At 48.1% G+C, this 17,451-nt stretch overlaps 8 protein-coding genes across 8 annotated transcripts; 4 read left to right on the plus strand and 4 right to left on the minus strand.

The window, feature by feature from the left end:
* The first annotated feature begins 645 nt into the window (after positions 1 to 645).
* VE01_08086 (uncharacterized protein) lies at positions 646 to 3,059 on the plus strand. Its single transcript, XM_018277514.2, has 5 exons — positions 646 to 1,229; positions 1,336 to 1,522; positions 1,581 to 1,738; positions 1,827 to 2,252; positions 2,311 to 3,059. The coding sequence occupies exons 1-5, from the start codon at positions 1,080 to 1,082 to the stop codon at positions 2,788 to 2,790; spliced, it is 1,401 nt and encodes a 466-aa protein (XP_018127450.2). The 5' UTR covers positions 646 to 1,079; the 3' UTR covers positions 2,791 to 3,059.
* Positions 3,060 to 3,710: 651 nt separating this feature from the next.
* On the minus strand, positions 3,711 to 4,465 carry VE01_08087 (uncharacterized protein; the record flags this gene model as incomplete). Its single annotated transcript, XM_018277515.1, has 3 exons — positions 3,711 to 3,849; positions 3,915 to 3,994; positions 4,349 to 4,465. 3 exons carry the CDS (start codon positions 4,463 to 4,465, stop codon positions 3,711 to 3,713), a joined length of 336 nt encoding a protein of 111 aa, XP_018127440.1.
* Positions 4,466 to 5,239: 774 nt separating this feature from the next.
* Positions 5,240 to 6,295, minus strand: VE01_08088 (uncharacterized protein). The gene has a single exon (XM_018277516.2). The coding sequence runs from the start codon at positions 6,021 to 6,023 to the stop codon at positions 5,388 to 5,390; it is 636 nt and encodes a 211-aa protein (XP_018127444.1). The 5' UTR covers positions 6,024 to 6,295; the 3' UTR covers positions 5,240 to 5,387.
* A 95-nt stretch (positions 6,296 to 6,390) lies between these two features.
* On the plus strand, positions 6,391 to 7,211 carry VE01_08089 (uncharacterized protein; the record flags this gene model as incomplete). The annotated part of the gene is made up of 2 exons (XM_018277517.2): positions 6,391 to 7,079; positions 7,132 to 7,211. Exons 1-2 carry the CDS (start codon positions 6,860 to 6,862, stop codon positions 7,209 to 7,211), a joined length of 300 nt encoding a protein of 99 aa, XP_018127443.1. The 5' UTR covers positions 6,391 to 6,859.
* Positions 7,212 to 7,320: 109 nt separating this feature from the next.
* Positions 7,321 to 7,758, minus strand: NCP1_3 (NADPH-cytochrome P450 reductase; the record flags this gene model as incomplete). Its single annotated transcript, XM_018277518.1, has 2 exons — positions 7,321 to 7,594; positions 7,646 to 7,758. 2 exons carry the CDS (start codon positions 7,756 to 7,758, stop codon positions 7,321 to 7,323), a joined length of 387 nt encoding a protein of 128 aa, XP_018127529.1.
* A 1,666-nt stretch (positions 7,759 to 9,424) lies between these two features.
* Positions 9,425 to 11,458, plus strand: VE01_08091 (uncharacterized protein; the record flags this gene model as incomplete). Its single annotated transcript, XM_018277519.2, has 6 exons — positions 9,425 to 9,489; positions 9,521 to 9,865; positions 9,915 to 10,286; positions 10,342 to 10,416; positions 10,473 to 11,093; positions 11,171 to 11,458. 6 exons carry the CDS (start codon positions 9,425 to 9,427, stop codon positions 11,361 to 11,363), a joined length of 1,671 nt encoding a protein of 556 aa, XP_018127530.2. The 3' UTR covers positions 11,364 to 11,458.
* A 46-nt stretch (positions 11,459 to 11,504) lies between these two features.
* VE01_08092 (uncharacterized protein) lies at positions 11,505 to 14,071 on the minus strand. The gene is made up of 2 exons (XM_059463936.1): positions 13,314 to 14,071; positions 11,505 to 13,261 (listed from the first exon to the last, which is right to left on the minus strand). Exons 1-2 carry the CDS (start codon positions 13,710 to 13,712, stop codon positions 11,894 to 11,896), a joined length of 1,767 nt encoding a protein of 588 aa, XP_059319453.1. The 5' UTR covers positions 13,713 to 14,071; the 3' UTR covers positions 11,505 to 11,893.
* A 284-nt stretch (positions 14,072 to 14,355) lies between these two features.
* RGT2 (High-affinity glucose transporter rgt2) lies at positions 14,356 to 16,774 on the plus strand. Its single transcript, XM_018277521.2, has 4 exons — positions 14,356 to 14,965; positions 15,037 to 15,362; positions 15,417 to 16,200; positions 16,269 to 16,774. Exons 1-4 carry the CDS (start codon positions 14,868 to 14,870, stop codon positions 16,633 to 16,635), a joined length of 1,575 nt encoding a protein of 524 aa, XP_018127528.1. The 5' UTR covers positions 14,356 to 14,867; the 3' UTR covers positions 16,636 to 16,774.
* The last annotated feature ends 677 nt before the right edge of the window (positions 16,775 to 17,451 follow it).

The following is a 17,451-nucleotide window of genomic DNA, read 5'->3' on the forward strand; positions in this document are numbered from 1 at the left end:
CAGCACAGTTTCTTGCTTGTTTTTGTTCTTGTTTTGGTTTCGTTGCTGGCTTGGGTCACTCTATGTGGTACCTACCACTTACCACCTCTACTCTACCAGACACTACTCCCGTAACTCGACGATACTCGACGATACTCGAAGTACTCGGTCGGCCACACTCGACGACTCGAATACTCGTCTGTAGACCTCTCTGCTACCAATCTTTTGCTCTTACTCGTGCATACTATCCTAACTAAACTAACTAAACTACTACTAAACTGCTACTAAAACTACTATACTTACACTTACACTACTACAACTACCCTACTAGTCCTACCAAATCTTCCCCTTCTACCCAATTACACGACTCCCACGCCTACATCCTCGAGTCAACTACCTCTAAATTAGTACCTCTAACGACCTCTAACAACCTCTAATAGTTAGTACCTCGAAAGAAGTCTAACCTAAGTGTACCTCTCCTCCTCCTCCCCCCATCCAGGTACTTCGCCCAGTTAGAGTACCTCGTCCCTCATCCTCTACATCATCCCACGCACACACATACATACATACACACATACACACACCTTCCTACCTCTCACCCCCGCCCCCAATCCTCCTCCTCCTCCTCTCACTCACTCACTCCCCTTCCGCCCTACCCACCGCCCACCACCCACCCACCTCTCCCACTACCACCACACAGACACAACCCAAGAGCTTACTTACCTACGAACCTACCTCCCCGACCACTCCTCAGCTTGCTCTACCTTCTTTCCCCCGAAACAACACACACAGAGCTGAACCTGCCCCGACCATTCCCTCGCACCTACTATACCTCCCATCACACCCACCATCCATCTATCCGAGAAGCTTCACTTCCTCTTCAAACCCTCACCTCTCATCTCTAAACCCTCAATCCCCCCAAACCTCTCAGCTCCTCTCTCCTACATCCACCCCGCCCTCGCTTCACAACACCTCTTATCGCCATCCTCGCCCTATCGCCGCCACCACCACCCACCAAGCGCCGCGCACAACTCGCACAATCCCGAGTATACGACGTACACAACTCTCACAACTTCCCAGCCCAAGCTCCAGCGCTCCGCATGGTGGGGACCCTCGCCGTCGCTGCCGCCACCATGCCGCCCCAGCGCTCTGCACTCACGTCGTCCTTCCCCCTCGCCGACGCAACGAATGAGGTTGTTTGTCCGCTGCGCAATCATGATGGTTCGGGGTGTCGGAAGAGGTGTCTCGGGGTGAGTTTCTGCGCCCGTTCCTCATTGCTCTTCGATAGCTCCTCGATAGCTTCTAGCTCCCATGACGACCGAGAATTACATCGCTGACCATGCTTTTGTTTCGCAGGAAAAACGATATCGCTCGATGCAGGAGCACATCCGTCGCGCGCACCCGGAACATTACATCTCGAAGCTGCCGGCGACCGAGGAGAGCTTCCAGCTTATGATTAATACCCCGCCGTCGGAGAGACCGCAGCCCGCGCAGCAGCAGCAGCAGCAGCAGCAGGCGCAGCAGCAGTCGCTTTCGTCGACAGGTGCGTCGCTACCCTCTCAATCTCTCAATCCCACGTCATAAAGCTAATGTAGCTATAGCACACGCGCATGAGCGCAATCACTACGCTTCGTCTAGTGGTCCAGGGACACCGAGGAATATCGAAGAATACACCTCTGTGCCACCGATTGCTAATGCTGCGGCGGCACTCGCGCAGTTGCATACTCATAAAGTCGAGCCGGAATGGGATTCTGATATGGTACGCTTCTTGTCCCCCAGGTCCTCTTCCAATACATTCCCCATCTAGTACTTCTAGTATCAGGCAATTACTCACACCCCCTTCCCAGGAATGGCACTCCGACACCGAACTCCACCACCCCCGCAGCATGCTCTCCTCCATCGAGCTCCCCCCCCTCCGACGCCTCGACCACCCCACCTCATCCCCATACACGCCCCTCCCACGCCAAAACGACCGTCTCTCCGCACTCCTCTCGCACTCCCCCCCCAACCGCTCTTCAACACTCCCACCTATCCGACCACCGCAGGGGCATGCGAGACCGCGCAAACAGTCGCTTAGTAGGCACGCGAGGGAGCCGCCGCATAAGAGACATAAGAGCCGTGATGGGATGGGGTTGGGGCATATGAGGAGGGGGAGCTATGAGAGGAAGGCTATGAGTGCTGAGCCGTCGGGGTTTGGGTATGGGAAGAGGTGGGAGGATTTGTTGGATGCGGCGACGAGTGCGACTAGTGATGTTGGGGAGGATAGGACGCCTGTATGTTTTTGTACCCCCCACCCAAGATTGGCGAAGAAGAGAGACTAACACAACGCAGCTTCCCGCATCCCCCCTCAGCGCGCCGAGGTCGTCACTCCCGCCAGCACAGATGCAGGCCTACACCGCCTCGCCCCTCCAACAAGCTCTCACACCCCCAGCTTATAACTTCTCCCCCCCCGCCCTCCCGAGCGTCGAGACGATCCCCACACCCGAGCGTCCGGACCATCGCATCCCTCACGACCATCGCGGTCCTAATAGCGACCCCAGCAACGGTCCTGACAGGGGTCAAACCAACCGCCTCCCCGGCCTCCAGAATATCCCACCCCACCCCTCGGGCGGAGCGAACGTACAAATCTACTGCGCCGCGTGCCAGGGCGTTAGTTTACTCCGAGAGAGCTATGCGTGCACGGAGTGTGTGTGTGGGCTTTGTCAGATGTGTGTTGATGTCCTGATGGCGGGGCAGGGGGCGAGGAGGAGGTGTCCGAGGTGTGCGTGTGTGGGGGGGAGGTTTAAGCCTTTTCAGTTGGATGTTAGGTAGACTATCGACTTTGCGGTGTGCGTTGAGTTGGTGGCGAGGTTTGATGGGGGATGGTTTGTGCTGACGATGACTTTGCTGGGGTGGTGAGGAGTGAGAAAGGGGAGTGATGATTTTTTTATGAGGTTGGGTTGGGGTTTGGTTGGGGGTGGTGTGGTTATTTTGTGATTTTTTTTGGGCGTTTTGACTTCCTGGATTATGGATTTATGGATTTTTACGGTTTATGGGGACTTATGGGTTGGGTTGGTGGGGGTTCTTTTGGATTTTTGGGGGGTTTGGCTTTGGGTATGGGGGTATGGGTTGGTTGGATGAAAGTTTTCCATGATTTTTGTTTGGATTTTATGTTTCAGTTTTTGGGTTTGGGCTGTGGGGATATTGAGATTTGAGGATTCTGCTTTTCCAACGAGGCCCTGAAGAGCTGGTTGGGAGGGGGAGGAGGGTGTAGATATAGATCTAACGCTCGAAGAGTGATGGGATGAAATGAGAGATTTGGAGAGATGAGAGATGATACGAGGAGCTGAGTTGAGTTGGGGATACAGTTCACAGGACTAGGGGAGGGGAGTTAGACGCATGCATGCATGGGATGGAGGTATAGATGAAATCGATGGATTTATGATCTTTGATTTTGGTGTTTGTGTTTATGTTTGCGATGAACATTTGCGTTAGTGATGGTGTTTGTCTCGTGGTGTGTGTGTATGCGCTCGTGGAGTGAGATAGCGTATGTGTCCAGGAGAAGTCATAGAACAACTCGTTGATAGGCAAGGAGGTGGTGTCAGCTTGGGGTTCTGAGAGTCCTTCAACCTGATATCATGGATACGCATCATATTGCACTCCGACTCTAGAGGTAGTGAGGTAGACTGACACGTGGTGGTGCTCCTTTCACCGCCGCGCGCCTACTTCAGTCCAACCAAGTAAACAAAGCATCACTCCACGATCCCCGTACATAGGAACGAGCCAATCTGCTCATTGAACCCGGCGTACCGCTGAACATCGTCGACGGGGGTGAGATAATCAATCGTGAAATAGGGGCCCCTACAATCGCGGTCCCTTGCATTTGTAGCTCTGGCAGAGTAGGTAGGCCTGATCAAAGCAGGTTGGTTTATGGGGCGGGCGGCGGGCGGACTTACTTGTGGAATCCGCAGATTCCTAGCGCGGGACTGAGGATCTTGACTGAGGATATGGAATCATTCCATGGGCCGTAGAGATCCTTTGGGCTGATGTTAGTCGAGAAATATGGTATGTATCTATGTATTCCCGAGAGAGAATGGAGAGCATAATAGCTGGATCCTGGATTCCTTGGTACGGGAACTTACCACAGTACCCCCCTGTGGCTTTTATGTCAAGGCAATCTTCATAATTCGCGTTCTTGCAGATCCTGACCGCTGGCACTTCCTGTGCGGCGACTAGGGTGGAGAGAGTGCTGATGATGATGGTTGTGAGTCCGGAGAAGTGCATTTTTTTTTGTGGGAGTGGGGAGGCGTTGTTGTGGGTGTGTTGGAAACTGAGTGAGTTTTGGGATATATTGCTTTATATGGAGGGAGATGGTGCGTTCTGTCTAGACAGCGAGGGGGGCAACTGCAGGCTTCTCCAGTTCGGCGTCTGATAGATCTGGTGTTGGGGTAGCTGATGCTAGGGCGGACAGGGTGCTGACGAGGGCTGCGAGCGCGGAGAAGTGCATTTTTGTAGGACTTGGGAGGAGGTGTTGGTGTGCTGGAAATAGACTGCTTGTTGGGATATGGTGCTTTGATGTTGGGCGATGAAAAGCTGTAGATATCGAGGTAGAGTATCCTTTTGTAGATGTGTAGTTCGCTTGGGATTCGGATTTAAACTAAGATGAGGAAGAGAGTTGGTTGGTCGTATAGAATGAAAAATATAATAAATGTCAACAGGCCTAGAGCTGAGCTGAGCTGAGACAAAACATCTCTTGTTGGGATTTGCTTTAAATCGAGATGGCGAAGGGCGTTACTCGTACGGAATAAAAGATGCGGATTATATGTACTGATCTCGAGCTGACCTGAGACAGAAAATTAATCTGTATCCAAGCAAGCCATCCCAAGGCCGTTGGGCGAACATATGCAGGGCCCCCTCCCAGCTCCCAACCCCAACTTGTGAGACAGAGACGGATATTGCATCTGTAGCGGGGTGTAGACATGTTTAGCGGTGAGTCTGGGAAACTCTATTTCCAATATCTTATTGCTTGTTCAACTGTTATTTGCTAGTGGATGTACGCCTATCGTTTTACCAGCTGCATATGGATGATGATGAAGTGGTATGAAGTAGGGGGCTGACTTCTAACAAGTCTTTTGGAGTTATCTGGTTTATGGCCTCGTCTACTTCAGAATACTGCATTATACATACTGTACTGTAATATGTGGCTTTGCAAAGATTTGATGCACCTGTGAAGTATACGGGACTAAGCTTAATCTTCTAACGGGCTTTAGGGAATAATAGACTTAATGTTTCGGCCTCTTATAAATTTTAATCAAGTCGACCGTCACTCTCTAGGCCAGCATTTATATTCAAATATTCTCCTTCTATGATATCAAATCCAATCGAATACAAGTGGGGCCTAGTTTGTGAGGAGAATTCTAGTTCAGATTTCATAGAGAAACAACATCTGCAGATACCGCCTCCAAGAGCTCCTTGTAAGCCTCGATGATACTCCCCCCCTGAGCGCTCCACGTTCCGCTACCACTAACCAGCTCTAAGTCTCCCCCACTCGAAGCCTTCACTAGAAGCTCTTTAGTTGGAAACGCCAGCCCGATCGTCTTCTCGATCGGTCTCATTCGTACCCCCTGGAGCACCTGCTTCAGCTGCGCATTGGCCTTGCCGCCGCCATGCCCGCCATAGCTCACAATCATGGCCGCCTTGCCTTTCCACTCATGGAATAGGTAATCAATGGCGTTCTTGACTACCGCTGGGTAACCCCAGTTGTACTGAGGGGTCACGAAGATGAAGGCGTCGTAGCGCTGGATTTCCCGACTCCAGCTCTGGGTGTGGGCGTGGTCGTACTCGGTGTAAGAGTGAATCTGGGAGGGGACGGCAGATTCGTTGAACATGGGGAGGTTCCATTCTTGGAGATCGATCACTGTAAGGGATGGCGGCTGGAGATTAGACGGCGTAGGTAGGCTGGCGGGTTTGATTGTTTCGATGATGAAGTTGGCAATCTGCGGACAGGCGCGTGGTGTGCGGGCGCTGCAGATGATGACACCGATCTTGGGGCCAGCGGAAGCCATGGCTTGGTTTGGGAGTCAATGTTGCTAGTTGGGTTTTGTCGATGGAAATTCTCAGTAGATAGATGTTTACTTGTTTACGGGTAGATGCGTCCTTAAATACTTGGGTTAACTAGGTTAGAGAGCGAGATTTACCGAAAATGCATCTATCAAACGACACAGCGATATTCGGTATTATACAACCCAATAATTGTTATAGCGCATGAATTCGTGTCTTTCGGGGTCAAGTGGTATTTCAATACCCATTGTTGCCTCGCACGTGGAGACAGAGAGGGGCCGCCGGAGAATTAGTATTATCCGGCACACCCCGACTTCGACTACGCGTATGAGTATACTCGCTGCTAGTATTTCCCGAAGGACCCGAAGGACCCGAAAGACCGAAAGCAAGATTGGAAAAAGGTACTTTAAATCCGACAAGGTCCGTCAAGGAGAGCGGGAGCGCCAGAAGCTTGGCCTAAAGCTTACTTGCTTTGTGGAGTTGACCCTGCCAAGGATGGCGAGGGGGGATTGGACGGCGATATTGGAGGGTGGGAGCAGATGTGGACTTCTACTCCAGACATGACATACTTTGAGCTAATGGGTAGCATAGGATGTTACCATACTGTATATTCACAGTACGTTGCTAGGCTATATATTTATAATCGAGTATTTGTTCTAGATTATCCTGGATTCCATTCATTAACATCCATAGTGGGCAGGCAATAAAGTGGGCCATCCGTTGCGACGTCGACATCATCTTCATGGGCTAGACTATCAGGAACCGCGATCCAGACAGTGAAGAGGTAAAACAACGGCAACAGGCCGTCATCACGGCCTAAAAGAAAAAAAACCCCCCCCCAATGTTCTGCTCTGCTAGCGACGAGGGTCTAAACCGAGCCAAGACAACATATCCGGGCAACTTTAAGGAGTGCTTTCGCATAGGCGCCGCCTGGAACGACGGCGTGCGGTTTTCATGGGTGCATCCGCTGGGTGCGGAGTTCCTCCTCCCCGGAAACCAGATCCCGTTCCACAGCCCGGATAAGGACTCGTATGTACAAAACGGGCAGATCGTACGCCTTGGTGTGTGCCACGGGGCTCGCCGACGCCTTTCTCTGCTGTGACAGAATTGTAGACGGCACTTACGACCTCCGTGACAAAGAGAAGATGGCTAATGCGTTTTGGGCCTCTGCGAGCCGATGGCTAAATTTGTAGACGCACCTGAACATCTCATGCGCGGTTTTTGATATTATATGCGGGCTGTAAAAACAATGTAACATTATTTTATTTGCATAAATTAACCATAATCTAATGGGCTCTACGTCTATGTATCCTCCTGGAAAAGATGCTCTTTCTTCATCTGATTTACATACCGAACCGCCCTCTCTTTGTCCCACGTAGAATCCGTTAGACTCCCAATAAGCACTTCCTTAACATCTTTAGCCATCTTCGTACTACCACAAATGTAGAACGCCGCGCCCTGTTCCACAACCAATCTCCTCGCCTCCCTGCCCCTCTCTCGAAATTGATCCTGCACATAAACTTTCTGTTCGCCATCTCTCGAAAACGCGCAGTCGATGTTAAAAAATTTGTGCTCCCTTTTGCAATTTTCCCATTCGTCCGCATAGAGGAAGTTCTAAGAGGAAGACCGGCAACCGAAGAAGAGTAGCACCGGCCCAATGGTGAAGCCTTCGGCGGCGAGACCAGCGCGTTCTTGCACAAAAGCTCGGAAGGGTGCAATGCCGCTACCGGGCCCAACCATGATGATGGGTTTTCAAATATCTAGTGGGAGGCGGAGGGCGGAGGTGCGGATATGGGCGAGAACTTTACCTGCATTCGGAAACACAACTGGCATGTTAGAACGATTAGCCGTAGTACGTGTTGTGTCTCAGATCGGAGCTGTCGGTGTAAGTCAATGAGGTAATTTGTTGTTAAGCCGTAGAACCTCTCTTCTGTGCCAGCAATCTGCTCATTCACAACGCCGACTGTGATTGCTATCCGATGGGGGGAGGACTTAGGAGAAGATGCAATAGAAAAATAGCGAGATTGCAACTTTGGAAGCAACTGCACAAGCAAGGTAAACAGTGTCAAAGGCCATACCGTCATATCCTCCGAGTTAGCAAACTTCATTAACCTTCCAATAGTCCAGAAACTGTTGACTGTGAGGCCCAGGAACGTTGTCGTTTATGAGATTCTTCAGCTTCCTTTTTGAGGAATCATTTGGCGCAAATGAGCGAGGAGAGTTACAGACTCTTGTGAGACAGGTTCGCATATATCAAGACAATCTGTGAGTAGGATTTCCCGTCTCGTTGCCGCCGGGAAAGAGATTTGTATAGGTAGACTCCCCATCGACTGTCACTGTTGATCTAATATTGATAGCAGAATGGAGCTTGCGCCCATCCCATCCGAATAATTGGATAAGCTTTTAAACTTCTTGGTTGGGATTTACTGGCCAGACGGCGATATGATCCCCACTTTCGTATTTGAATGAATCATCCGCGTTCTTCTGACCAAACTCAATATGCAGATACGTTAGGGACAAGGCACTATTCAAGCTGCCACGTTGTATACCACCCTTCGTCAATTCCTTGGGTATCGCATATGGGAGCGTAGTAGACTTGGCCTCGGGCCTGCGTTGATTGCGACTTGTAGAGTTCCGTGTGCACAGTCCGGGTTTCCATATTTTTCTGCTGCATCCACTAATTCGATCTCCGCCTCATATTTCAATTGACGTGAATGTAGCTGTTCTCGACTGAGAGAATCTCCTAAGTGAGTTAAAATATTCTCTTTCCACATTCTCCAATTGCGATCGGATCTTAGTGTTTCATCTGCTTTGCCAACAAAGCCAAGGCGTTGAGCGCTCCCGCTTGTCAGTGAGCGATCAACAACAACAACGAAGCTGATATTTGCTGCTTCCCAATCCAAAAACAAAGTACCGGAGGTTGGGGACAACGGTAGATTCTACTGGTTGTGGTAATTATATGGCGCTTTCGTCCATTTCATAAGTTAAGGTTCCCTAGTGGACCTCATTATTCCAAGTGAGTGACTCGCCTACAAGATTATTCCTTCGGTTTAGTTTACTGTATGAGGCAATTTGTTAGCGAGAGCCCTGGGTTTAGAATGTGCCGACCGAAAACGCGGGGTAGGCCACACCATAAGTAAGGCCGCAGCCCCATAGAATTTGGTGGCCTTGACGTAGGTAGGGGGCAGGGTCAGCTCAACTTCGTCCTGTATTTAACCACAAGTAGCATCCACCACGAGCACTAATACAAATAACTGCAACTAGAACATCAATCTCTGGCGATAATGGCTGAAGCCTATAATGCAAGACGACGAGTCACAGTCGCATGCGATGTGTGCCGATCTCGGAGGACAAGGTGCGATAAACAAAAGCCAATGTGCTCATTTTGTGAGAGCCATGATATACAATGCACCTATCCGAGTGTGGCTCCTCCACCTCTTTCGAGGTAATGCCTGTCCCAATTCTCACAGAGTAAGCTTGCTAAAAATTGTTCGCCTTGTAGGCATGATGAAGGGATCGCTGGAATACAGGAGCGCTTAGATCATCTTTATGGCCTGGTATCCGTACGGCTTATTGGCCAAGAAGCTAGAATATTTGAAAGGCCTCCTGGATACCTTCCCGAATTGCCACCATTACGGGACTATCCACTCGACGAATCTATCATTAGCCGACAATGGAGAAAGGAATTCCCGTTTATGACAATCCAGACCCCGTCGATGATGTGCTTGCTCGACCTCAATCCTAGGCTTGCGGCTCAGCTGGTAGCCAAGGAGAGAACTGATATTTCTGCGTTGTCTGCTCCAAATGAAGCGCTTGACCTCGAATTTCAATATGAGGATGCAATAAGGTTAGTGAGGACCGACGATAATTAAATGGGCTCCTACTTAAGTACTTAGGGTGTTCGGGGCTTTCTATGATAAGATGCATCATTGGTACCCTATTTTTTCGTCAGAAACCTTTGACTTTTATCTTGAGAAGCTTAGCAGCCCACTTAATCCATCGTCGGATGCTTGTCTTTTGCTGCTCGTGTGTGCCGTTGGCTCTATCGCACAATGCCCATCACTTACATCAGCCTACGACACACGACCTGACTCCCGATATATCAGCAGAGCCCTTTGCATGCTTCCTAATGTGCATTTTGAGTTTAGTTTGGCGAGCGTCCAGTGCCTCGTTCTTCTAAGTGTATACTATTGCTTTATAGCAAAACCATGCCAGGCTCATGATTACATTCTCATGGCGTCCTCGAAGGCCCAAGCCATACTCAAGTGGTACGTATCAACGTCGCTATATTAATGGTCTAGCTCTAGCTAATTCGAGGATTAGTCGACTTTTTGAGGATGATGAAAGGCAGAGCGATATTCTTAGACGATCATTTTGGTCGATACTCCTTATTGAAAGGTCCGATGTTCCGGATCGTTTTCAGTTTGTGATTAATGCTGATACTGTATTACTAGCGACCTTTCATACCACATTGATATGCCTGAAAGCAATATATGGAAATTTGACGATCGTATCCTCCTCCCAGGAGTACAGACCTCTTGGCAGCCATGTCGCGAGGACCAGCGGAAATTACTATACAGCATGCGACCTACCCAAAGCTTTGGAATGCCCTCGGACACTCTTAAGGCCTACTTTCTAGCCCAAATTGCCATGTGCCGCATGATTCGCCGCTGCACCACCTCCGTAATAGTTTCCCAAGGCCAAGAGCGCTATTCTCCAGTCGTCGCCATGGAGCTCACATACCAACTTGATACCTGGCACAGTCACCTTCCTTCAAGTATACGTTTTGGGCACCATGATGTGACCGTACCACCTCCTGACAATTTTGTTCAGAATCTGAGCTCTTCCCCGACTTCGAGTGTCATGGCTATGACTGGATTTCTCCAGATGCAATATTACCTATGTTTGGCAGGTATTTATTGGCCAGCAGTTCACAGTGTCATCAGCACCGAAAAATTAGAAGCAGCACCAATAGCTCACTGTGGACGGTTTTTCGAGTCTTACTTCGGTTTCGTCATAACCGCGGCATCACTGGTACCTAACTGTCCACATAACCCCTGGAGCATTTATGCTAAGTAAGCTTGACACTTTTTAAATGGCTCCTAGATGTTATAAAAGGTGCCTAGTGCTAACGGATCTGTTCCGTATCTAGTCTTTTTATTACAACCATGGCATGCTTCAAAGGAGCAAATGATCCATGCCTTCGATCAATGATTCGGCCGGGTGTAAGGCGCTGCTTTGCGATTGCCGCAGAGCTGTTTAAGATTGGAGATGCAGCTAAAATTAGCCCGGCAATAGGTAAGTTAGGATTAATATTAAGAGAGCGTGTTTTAGGGTCATATTAAATAAATAAATGGGACTATGTATTGTCAAGGTTGTCAGGGCAGCGGTTTTAAATGTTGTCTACATTTAGAGTTTCTAGTAGCAAAATTTCTAAGAGCAAATTATGAAATAACAAAACCTCGACTTCGAAGTGAGATGAATATTCTTGTAGTTGGAATTGGACCTAATGGATCTAAGCTAATACTGGGGACTTTGTAAAGGCACCCCCTATATCAATATACTAACACACACTCCTCGAAAAAAGGACGGGGGTCATACGGAGAAGAATGAATAGTTGACTACACATAAGAAGCTATAAAATAAATGTGCAAGTATAGCATAGGTGCCTGTCAAGAGAAAAACGTAATCATGCAGCTACTGCCGCCGCATCTCAACGACTATCATGATAATCACAATCACAGTAAAATCCGCAGCACTTCTACCCCCCCAACCTTGTCAGAGAGAGACCGCCGGAGCTGATCTGTGAGGAAAATCACATTATAGATCACTACCTGGCCTTTTCCGCTATAAACCTCTAACGAATATTCGTCCACTAAGGCCCGCAATCGATCGTAATAAATGTAGTTGAAGCGGTTGTTGTTTTCGTCAAGCTTGAGATTGAGCGTGAGGTCAAGGTTGAGACTAAGCTTGAGCTTGACAGTACGGGTACTAATCTATCGTAGGCAGAACCGATAGCTTGTGCTTTAACAGTAACCCCACTGGTGGGTCCTTCAGTCGAAAATAGTAAGACACCAGTACCACTGTCGTTCGGAAAAATTTGAGTTGACAAGGTGACTTCCCCTTCTCCTCCAAAGACCTCGACCGATGACCAGTCAACAAGGATTTGTATTGTCACATTGCCATCGCTGGTTGGCGTCAACGGCGCATAGTATACATCTGCGAAGGTACTATCAAATCCAGTATTTCCAGATTTTGTCCTATCCACAAAAAGTTTACTTGTACCGAAGTCGTATCCAACACGTGTTTGCTGTGCTAAATCAGACGTAGCCCGTATAATGATACCAAATTGGGCCGCCGACAACGCGAGGGATGGGTCAGAGTTGGAAAAGGTCAATGTGATGTCGAGTGTTTTTCCGGAGAGTTTTAATCTCTGATTGCCTTCTGGAAAACTGTCCCAGGACTTCGAATAGCTTCCCGACGTCTCTAGGGAAGCTAAGCCTTCAGCAGGTTGTTGCATTAAGGTTGCCTTCTTGTTGATTGTTTTAAGTGAGACCTTCCGCGGAACGGACATAGCACTCCGCCAAGGACTTGTGGGGATCGATCCAGCGTATTGCCAGTTGCTCATCCACGCAATATTGTATCGATCTGTCATGGAAAGCCCATTGATGGTAGCGGCAGCGTAAAAGTCTGGGCCCCAGTCCATCCAGTTGGTTTCATCCGCCATCGTCAAGTTGTCGTCTGGGCTACTTGTGTCGTCTGCAACAAAATTTGTTCCGTCAAAATCTCCTACGAAGTATTGCGTGCCTGAGCCAACGACACCGGGGGGCCCGCCAGGATTGAGTCCAATTTGTAGAACCCATTTAATGATTTCATTATCTCCGTCAAGAGGAAGAGGAAAGAAGCCGGGGCATTCCCAAACGCCCCCAACCGCATTCAATGGGCCAAACTCGCTGATGTAAGTCCAGTCCTTCAGATTTTCGGAGTTGTAAACAACTACTTTGTGGAGTTTAGCCAAAACCATAACCGCCACCCATTTCTGTGTGGATTCGTGCCAGAAAACGAATGGATCGCGAAACTCTTCATGCTGATCCTCATATGGAGAGGGCGGTAGTGCAATGACAGGATTCCCAGCGTCATATGTGGTCCATGTCATGCCTTCATCGAGACTGTAAGCAATTGATTGTGCTTGTGTGCCACCCTGGACCGTCTTTCCGCTTGGCAAAGTCTGGGTAATTGGATACTAAGAAAATCAAAAGTCAGCACTGTCCAACTAACAAATGTCGATTACTCACGTATGATGTATACATGGCAACAAAAGGTACATTTCCATTGGTACTGAAGCCGCTCATGTTCTGCGTATCGGCAATCGCGGAGCCAGAGAAGAACATTTCAGTGATCTCACCTGGGTAACCACGAGCCAGAAGAGCAACTGGCTGATGCTCCCAGTGGATTAGATCACCACTGGTTGCATGCCCCCATGACATCGCTCCCCAGGTGATCCCTCCTGGGTTATACTGATAATACAAATGGTAGGTGCCATTGAAATAAACCAGCCCATTTGGATCGTTCATCCAATTTTTCGCGGGCGTAAAGTGATACTGAGGACGATAGAGCTCTGTATAATTATTCGCGGAAGCAACCTGTAGCACCAAAAGCCCAAGGGCTATGGTTCGGCAAACCAAAGATCGCATGGTAGATCGATATCAACAGAGACGTGACAAAGAGGGCAGAGTCGTATTAGAATGAACTCGTGCGTACTCTGACCAGAGACATTGAAGTGCATGTTGCCAGTCTTATAGCCAGTCTTTATAGCTAGTTGTTTGTCTAGCTTTCCTTGGTTAACATGTCCCGAGATATCCCCCCGAGAATTTTCCCCGAGGTTTACATTACACTGAGATTGTCCTAGATGTCAACTTCAGATAGAATAGCGGGGAAGCTGGGCACATGATGAACCGATGTTGTAAGTGCCCTGCCGCTCATACAGTAGTAAACATGGGGAAATACAGAGTTCAAGCAGATTATTGATTTAGCTCAAGTGAGTAAATCTGGGGTATCCATTCCCGTTGTCTAGTCTTTAGTTAGTCTTCCATACCAAACCCCAGAGATCACGTTGTCAGCGTGCTTTCGGCTCAAATTCTCGGCATTAGCGCGGCACCTAGAAAAACCGTTTATTAAATTGGAATACGGCACCGCACATTATGCAGCCAAGCTATGAAAGGGTGCATTAGCTGGGAGCTAGCGGAGATCGGACAACATCAGCGACAAGCGAATCCCACTCCCGCACCAATCCTAGCCCCGCTTTCTAACGGCGAGGAGATGCTAAACTTTGCTTAGCTTTCTCCATCGCGGGCTTCGGTGGTAACAGCGATTACCGAGGACGATCCAGGCCCTCCGGACATCCTGTCACGAAGCATCGATCCCTAACTCTGTTCAAGACGGCGATCACTGTCGTACACAGATTTAGTAATTGCCTCATAATCACAGCCCGTTCTCCACAACTACTCCGCATATACCCCATGGAGAAACGTTATCTCCGCAAACCAATAATCCTGTGGAGATGCGACAACAGTCAGGATATTCCCCCTCACGCCAAGGAAACATTCGATGGAAAGCCCGCTCTCCTTGTCTGATTTGGGGTCACCATAGTCTCTACTAATTGCTCACCTGTTGTGTTAGATATGTTTCTCAACTTGGATATGTAGAGTCAAAGCGTATCTGACTTGCATATAAAGATGTTGTTGTTCGCACTTTGATGTTCTTTCAAAATTGTCAATCAACCATTGTTGAATCATACATTAGTAATAAGTCTCGAGAACAGATTTTCTACCAATTGAGCTTACTTCAATATGGGTCTCTTGTTAAAAAAGCCTGAAGGCACTCCTGGAAAGTCATGGCCAGCCATTTCGATTGGCTTATTCGTTGCCTTTGGGGGAGTTTTGTTTGGGTAAGTTATGGAGTTTTAGATGATTGTCCATGCTGGTTCTATAACAGTGACCGGAGCTAACTCAACCAAAGATATGACACTGGTACAATCGGCGGCATTCTTGCTATGCCCTTCTGGCAAGATACATTTTCGACGGGATTTGTGAATAGTAGCGGCCATCGAGATGTAACCGCATCTCAGTCAGCCACTATTGTCTCGATTCTCTCTGCAGGCACTTTCTTTGGCGCGCTTGGAGCAGCCCCTGTTGCAGACACTATTGGTCGCCGCTGGGGCTTGATTGCCTCAAATGTCGTTTTCTGCGTTGGCGTCATTTTGCAAACTGCTGCTGTCGACATACCTCTATTCCTTGCTGGTCGCTTTTTTGCAGGATTTGGAGTAGGATTGATTTCAGCAATGAGTAAGTCAAAGACAAGGTACTTTGATTAGTTTGCTTTACTAACACAGCCTATAGTTCCGCTTTACCAGTCTGAAATATCCCCAAAGTGGATTCGTGGTGTAATCGTTGGATCATACCAGTTTGCCATCACTGTCGGGCTTCTACTGGCTTCTATTATCAACAATGCAACACACAATCGACAAGATACTGGGAGTTACCGCATCCCTATTGCAGTACAATTTGCCTGGTCAATGATACTTGTTAGTGGCATGTTAGTTCTCCCAGAAACACCACGATACCTCATCAAAAGGGACAACATGCCAGCTGCGGCGAAAGCTCTCGCAAAAATTAGGCGCCTTAACGCAGACGACACGGCTATTCTAGACGAGCTTGCTGAGATTCAAGCCAATCATGAATACGAGCAGAGTTTAGGGAAGGCAACCTACGCAGATTGCTTTAAAGGGAACCTCCTAAAACGTCTCCTTACTGGCTGCCTTCTCCAAAGTCTACAGCAACTTACTGGCATCAACTTTATATTTTATTACGGAACTCAATTTTTCAAAAACTCTGGGTTTACAAACTCATTCATCATTAGCTTGATCACAAATTGTGTCAATGTAGTTTCAACATTGCCAGGCTTGTACGCCATCGACAAATGGGGGCGCAGACCTGTTCTTCTTTGGGGGGCGGTTGGGATGTGCATATCTCAATTCATCGTCGCAATCCTAGGAACAACCACTACTAGCCAAGACTCTCTTGGAAACGTTATTGTACACAACCTCCCAGCTCAGAAGGGAGCAATTGCATTCATATGTTTCTATATTTTCTTCTTTGCGGCTTCTTGGGGTCCTGTTGCATGGTATGGAACAAACTCCATTCCCCCTTAGCCATTTTTTGATCGCTGGCTAACAAAATCCTGGCGAGCAGGGTCGTTACTGGAGAGATCTTTCCTCTCAAAGTTCGTGCTAAATCTCTTTCGATGACGACTGCTTCAAACTGGATGCTGAATTGGGCTATCGCCTACAGTACCCCATATCTCGTGAACTACGGCCCAGGTAACGCAAATCTACAATCCAAAATCTTCTTCGTGTGGGGCGGCTGCTGTTTCGTTTGCATTGCATTCGTGTACTTCATGATTTACGAGACAAAGGGACTTACCTTGGAGCAAGTGGATGAGTTGTATGCCGAAGTTACTGATGCACGGAAGAGTGTTGGATGGACTCCATCTGTAACATTCAGAGAGACTGTGGATGGGGCTAATGAAAAGAAAAATGGTACTGTGCAGGTTGAGTAACAAGAAATAGCGGCGTAGAATCTTGCTGGTATGGCTAATATTTAACTGCTGTCCAACAGATCCGACACACGAATGTGGCGAGACAATAGTATCTTTAAGTTATTTAGATGTGCTGTTAAATAATATCACTGTCTATTTGGTCTCTTGTCTATAGCCTCAATACCAATGTTCTTATCTAATGTGTGAGTTGTATAACCGTAAGATCTTTGCGTTTCTGCAATTGAATGTTGTAGGTATGAATGTGAAATGAAGGCAGGTGAGAAGGTTTACGTCAACTATTGCAAAGTAATATCGCGGGTTTAAATAAATGTGCAACTAATGATACAGCGGTGAAACAGAGCCATAGGGATACGTATATTATTTTAGCCTTTTAGTTATGATCGAAGGTAAGTGACATTTCGATATCACAGAAACGAGTTTACAGAAACGAGTTGCATACGGGCAGAAACTCCACAATTGTAGCATTAGTCTCGAAACTCAGTCAAGAAATATGGGCGAGGTAAATAGTGGGTTGGGGGCAGTATCTTCCATGTCACTTGCTTAGTAAAACTGCAACCAAGACCTTGGTTGCGTGTAAGCTGTGTAAGTTGCATAGGTCCTAAATAAGTTATTACATTTCTGTTCTATGTAGGTCTGTTCCTCTCCCAAGATAATGACATGGATTTGAGGCCTTTTCTCTTGCTCGGAAACGACAGGGTTTGACTTGAGAATAGTAGAGCCGAGAAATATCACCGAGTTTAGTATTCTTAGTATTTTTCGCCTATTTGAGTACTTTCGGCCTAATTATGGAGGCTCTAGGGACGGGAAGAGATTCTG

This window comes from Pseudogymnoascus verrucosus, assembly GCF_001662655.1.
Source record: "Pseudogymnoascus verrucosus strain UAMH 10579 unplaced genomic scaffold scaffold_45, whole genome shotgun sequence".
Lineage (NCBI taxonomy): Eukaryota > Fungi > Ascomycota > Leotiomycetes > Thelebolales > Thelebolaceae > Pseudogymnoascus > Pseudogymnoascus verrucosus.

What these genes read in the sequence shown, in the direction of transcription:
- VE01_08092 (XM_059463936.1), bottom strand. Translation starts at nt 13,712, where the DNA reads ATGCGATCTTTGGTTTGCCGAACCATAGCCCTTGGGCTTTTGGTGCTA. An exon ending in TTGCCATGTATACATCATAC is followed by an intron (nt 13,262 to 13,313) that starts GTGAGTAATCGA and finishes TGATTTTCTTAG; the next exon opens with TATCCAATTACCCAGACTTT.
- VE01_08088 (XM_018277516.2), bottom strand. Translation starts at nt 6,023, where the DNA reads ATGGCTTCCGCTGGCCCCAAGATCGGTGTCATCATCTGCAGCGCCCGC.
- RGT2 (XM_018277521.2), top strand. Translation starts at nt 14,868, where the DNA reads ATGGGTCTCTTGTTAAAAAAGCCTGAAGGCACTCCTGGAAAGTCATGG. An exon ending in TTTGGGGGAGTTTTGTTTGG is followed by an intron (nt 14,966 to 15,036) that starts GTAAGTTATGGA and finishes ACTCAACCAAAG; the next exon opens with ATATGACACTGGTACAATCG. An exon ending in TCTTGGGGTCCTGTTGCATG is followed by an intron (nt 16,201 to 16,268) that starts GTATGGAACAAA and finishes CCTGGCGAGCAG; the next exon opens with GGTCGTTACTGGAGAGATCT.
- VE01_08086 (XM_018277514.2), top strand. Translation starts at nt 1,080, where the DNA reads ATGGTGGGGACCCTCGCCGTCGCTGCCGCCACCATGCCGCCCCAGCGC. An exon ending in GTCGGAAGAGGTGTCTCGGG is followed by an intron (nt 1,230 to 1,335) that starts GTGAGTTTCTGC and finishes TTTGTTTCGCAG; the next exon opens with GAAAAACGATATCGCTCGAT. An exon ending in TTGGGGAGGATAGGACGCCT is followed by an intron (nt 2,253 to 2,310) that starts GTATGTTTTTGT and finishes AACACAACGCAG; the next exon opens with CTTCCCGCATCCCCCCTCAG.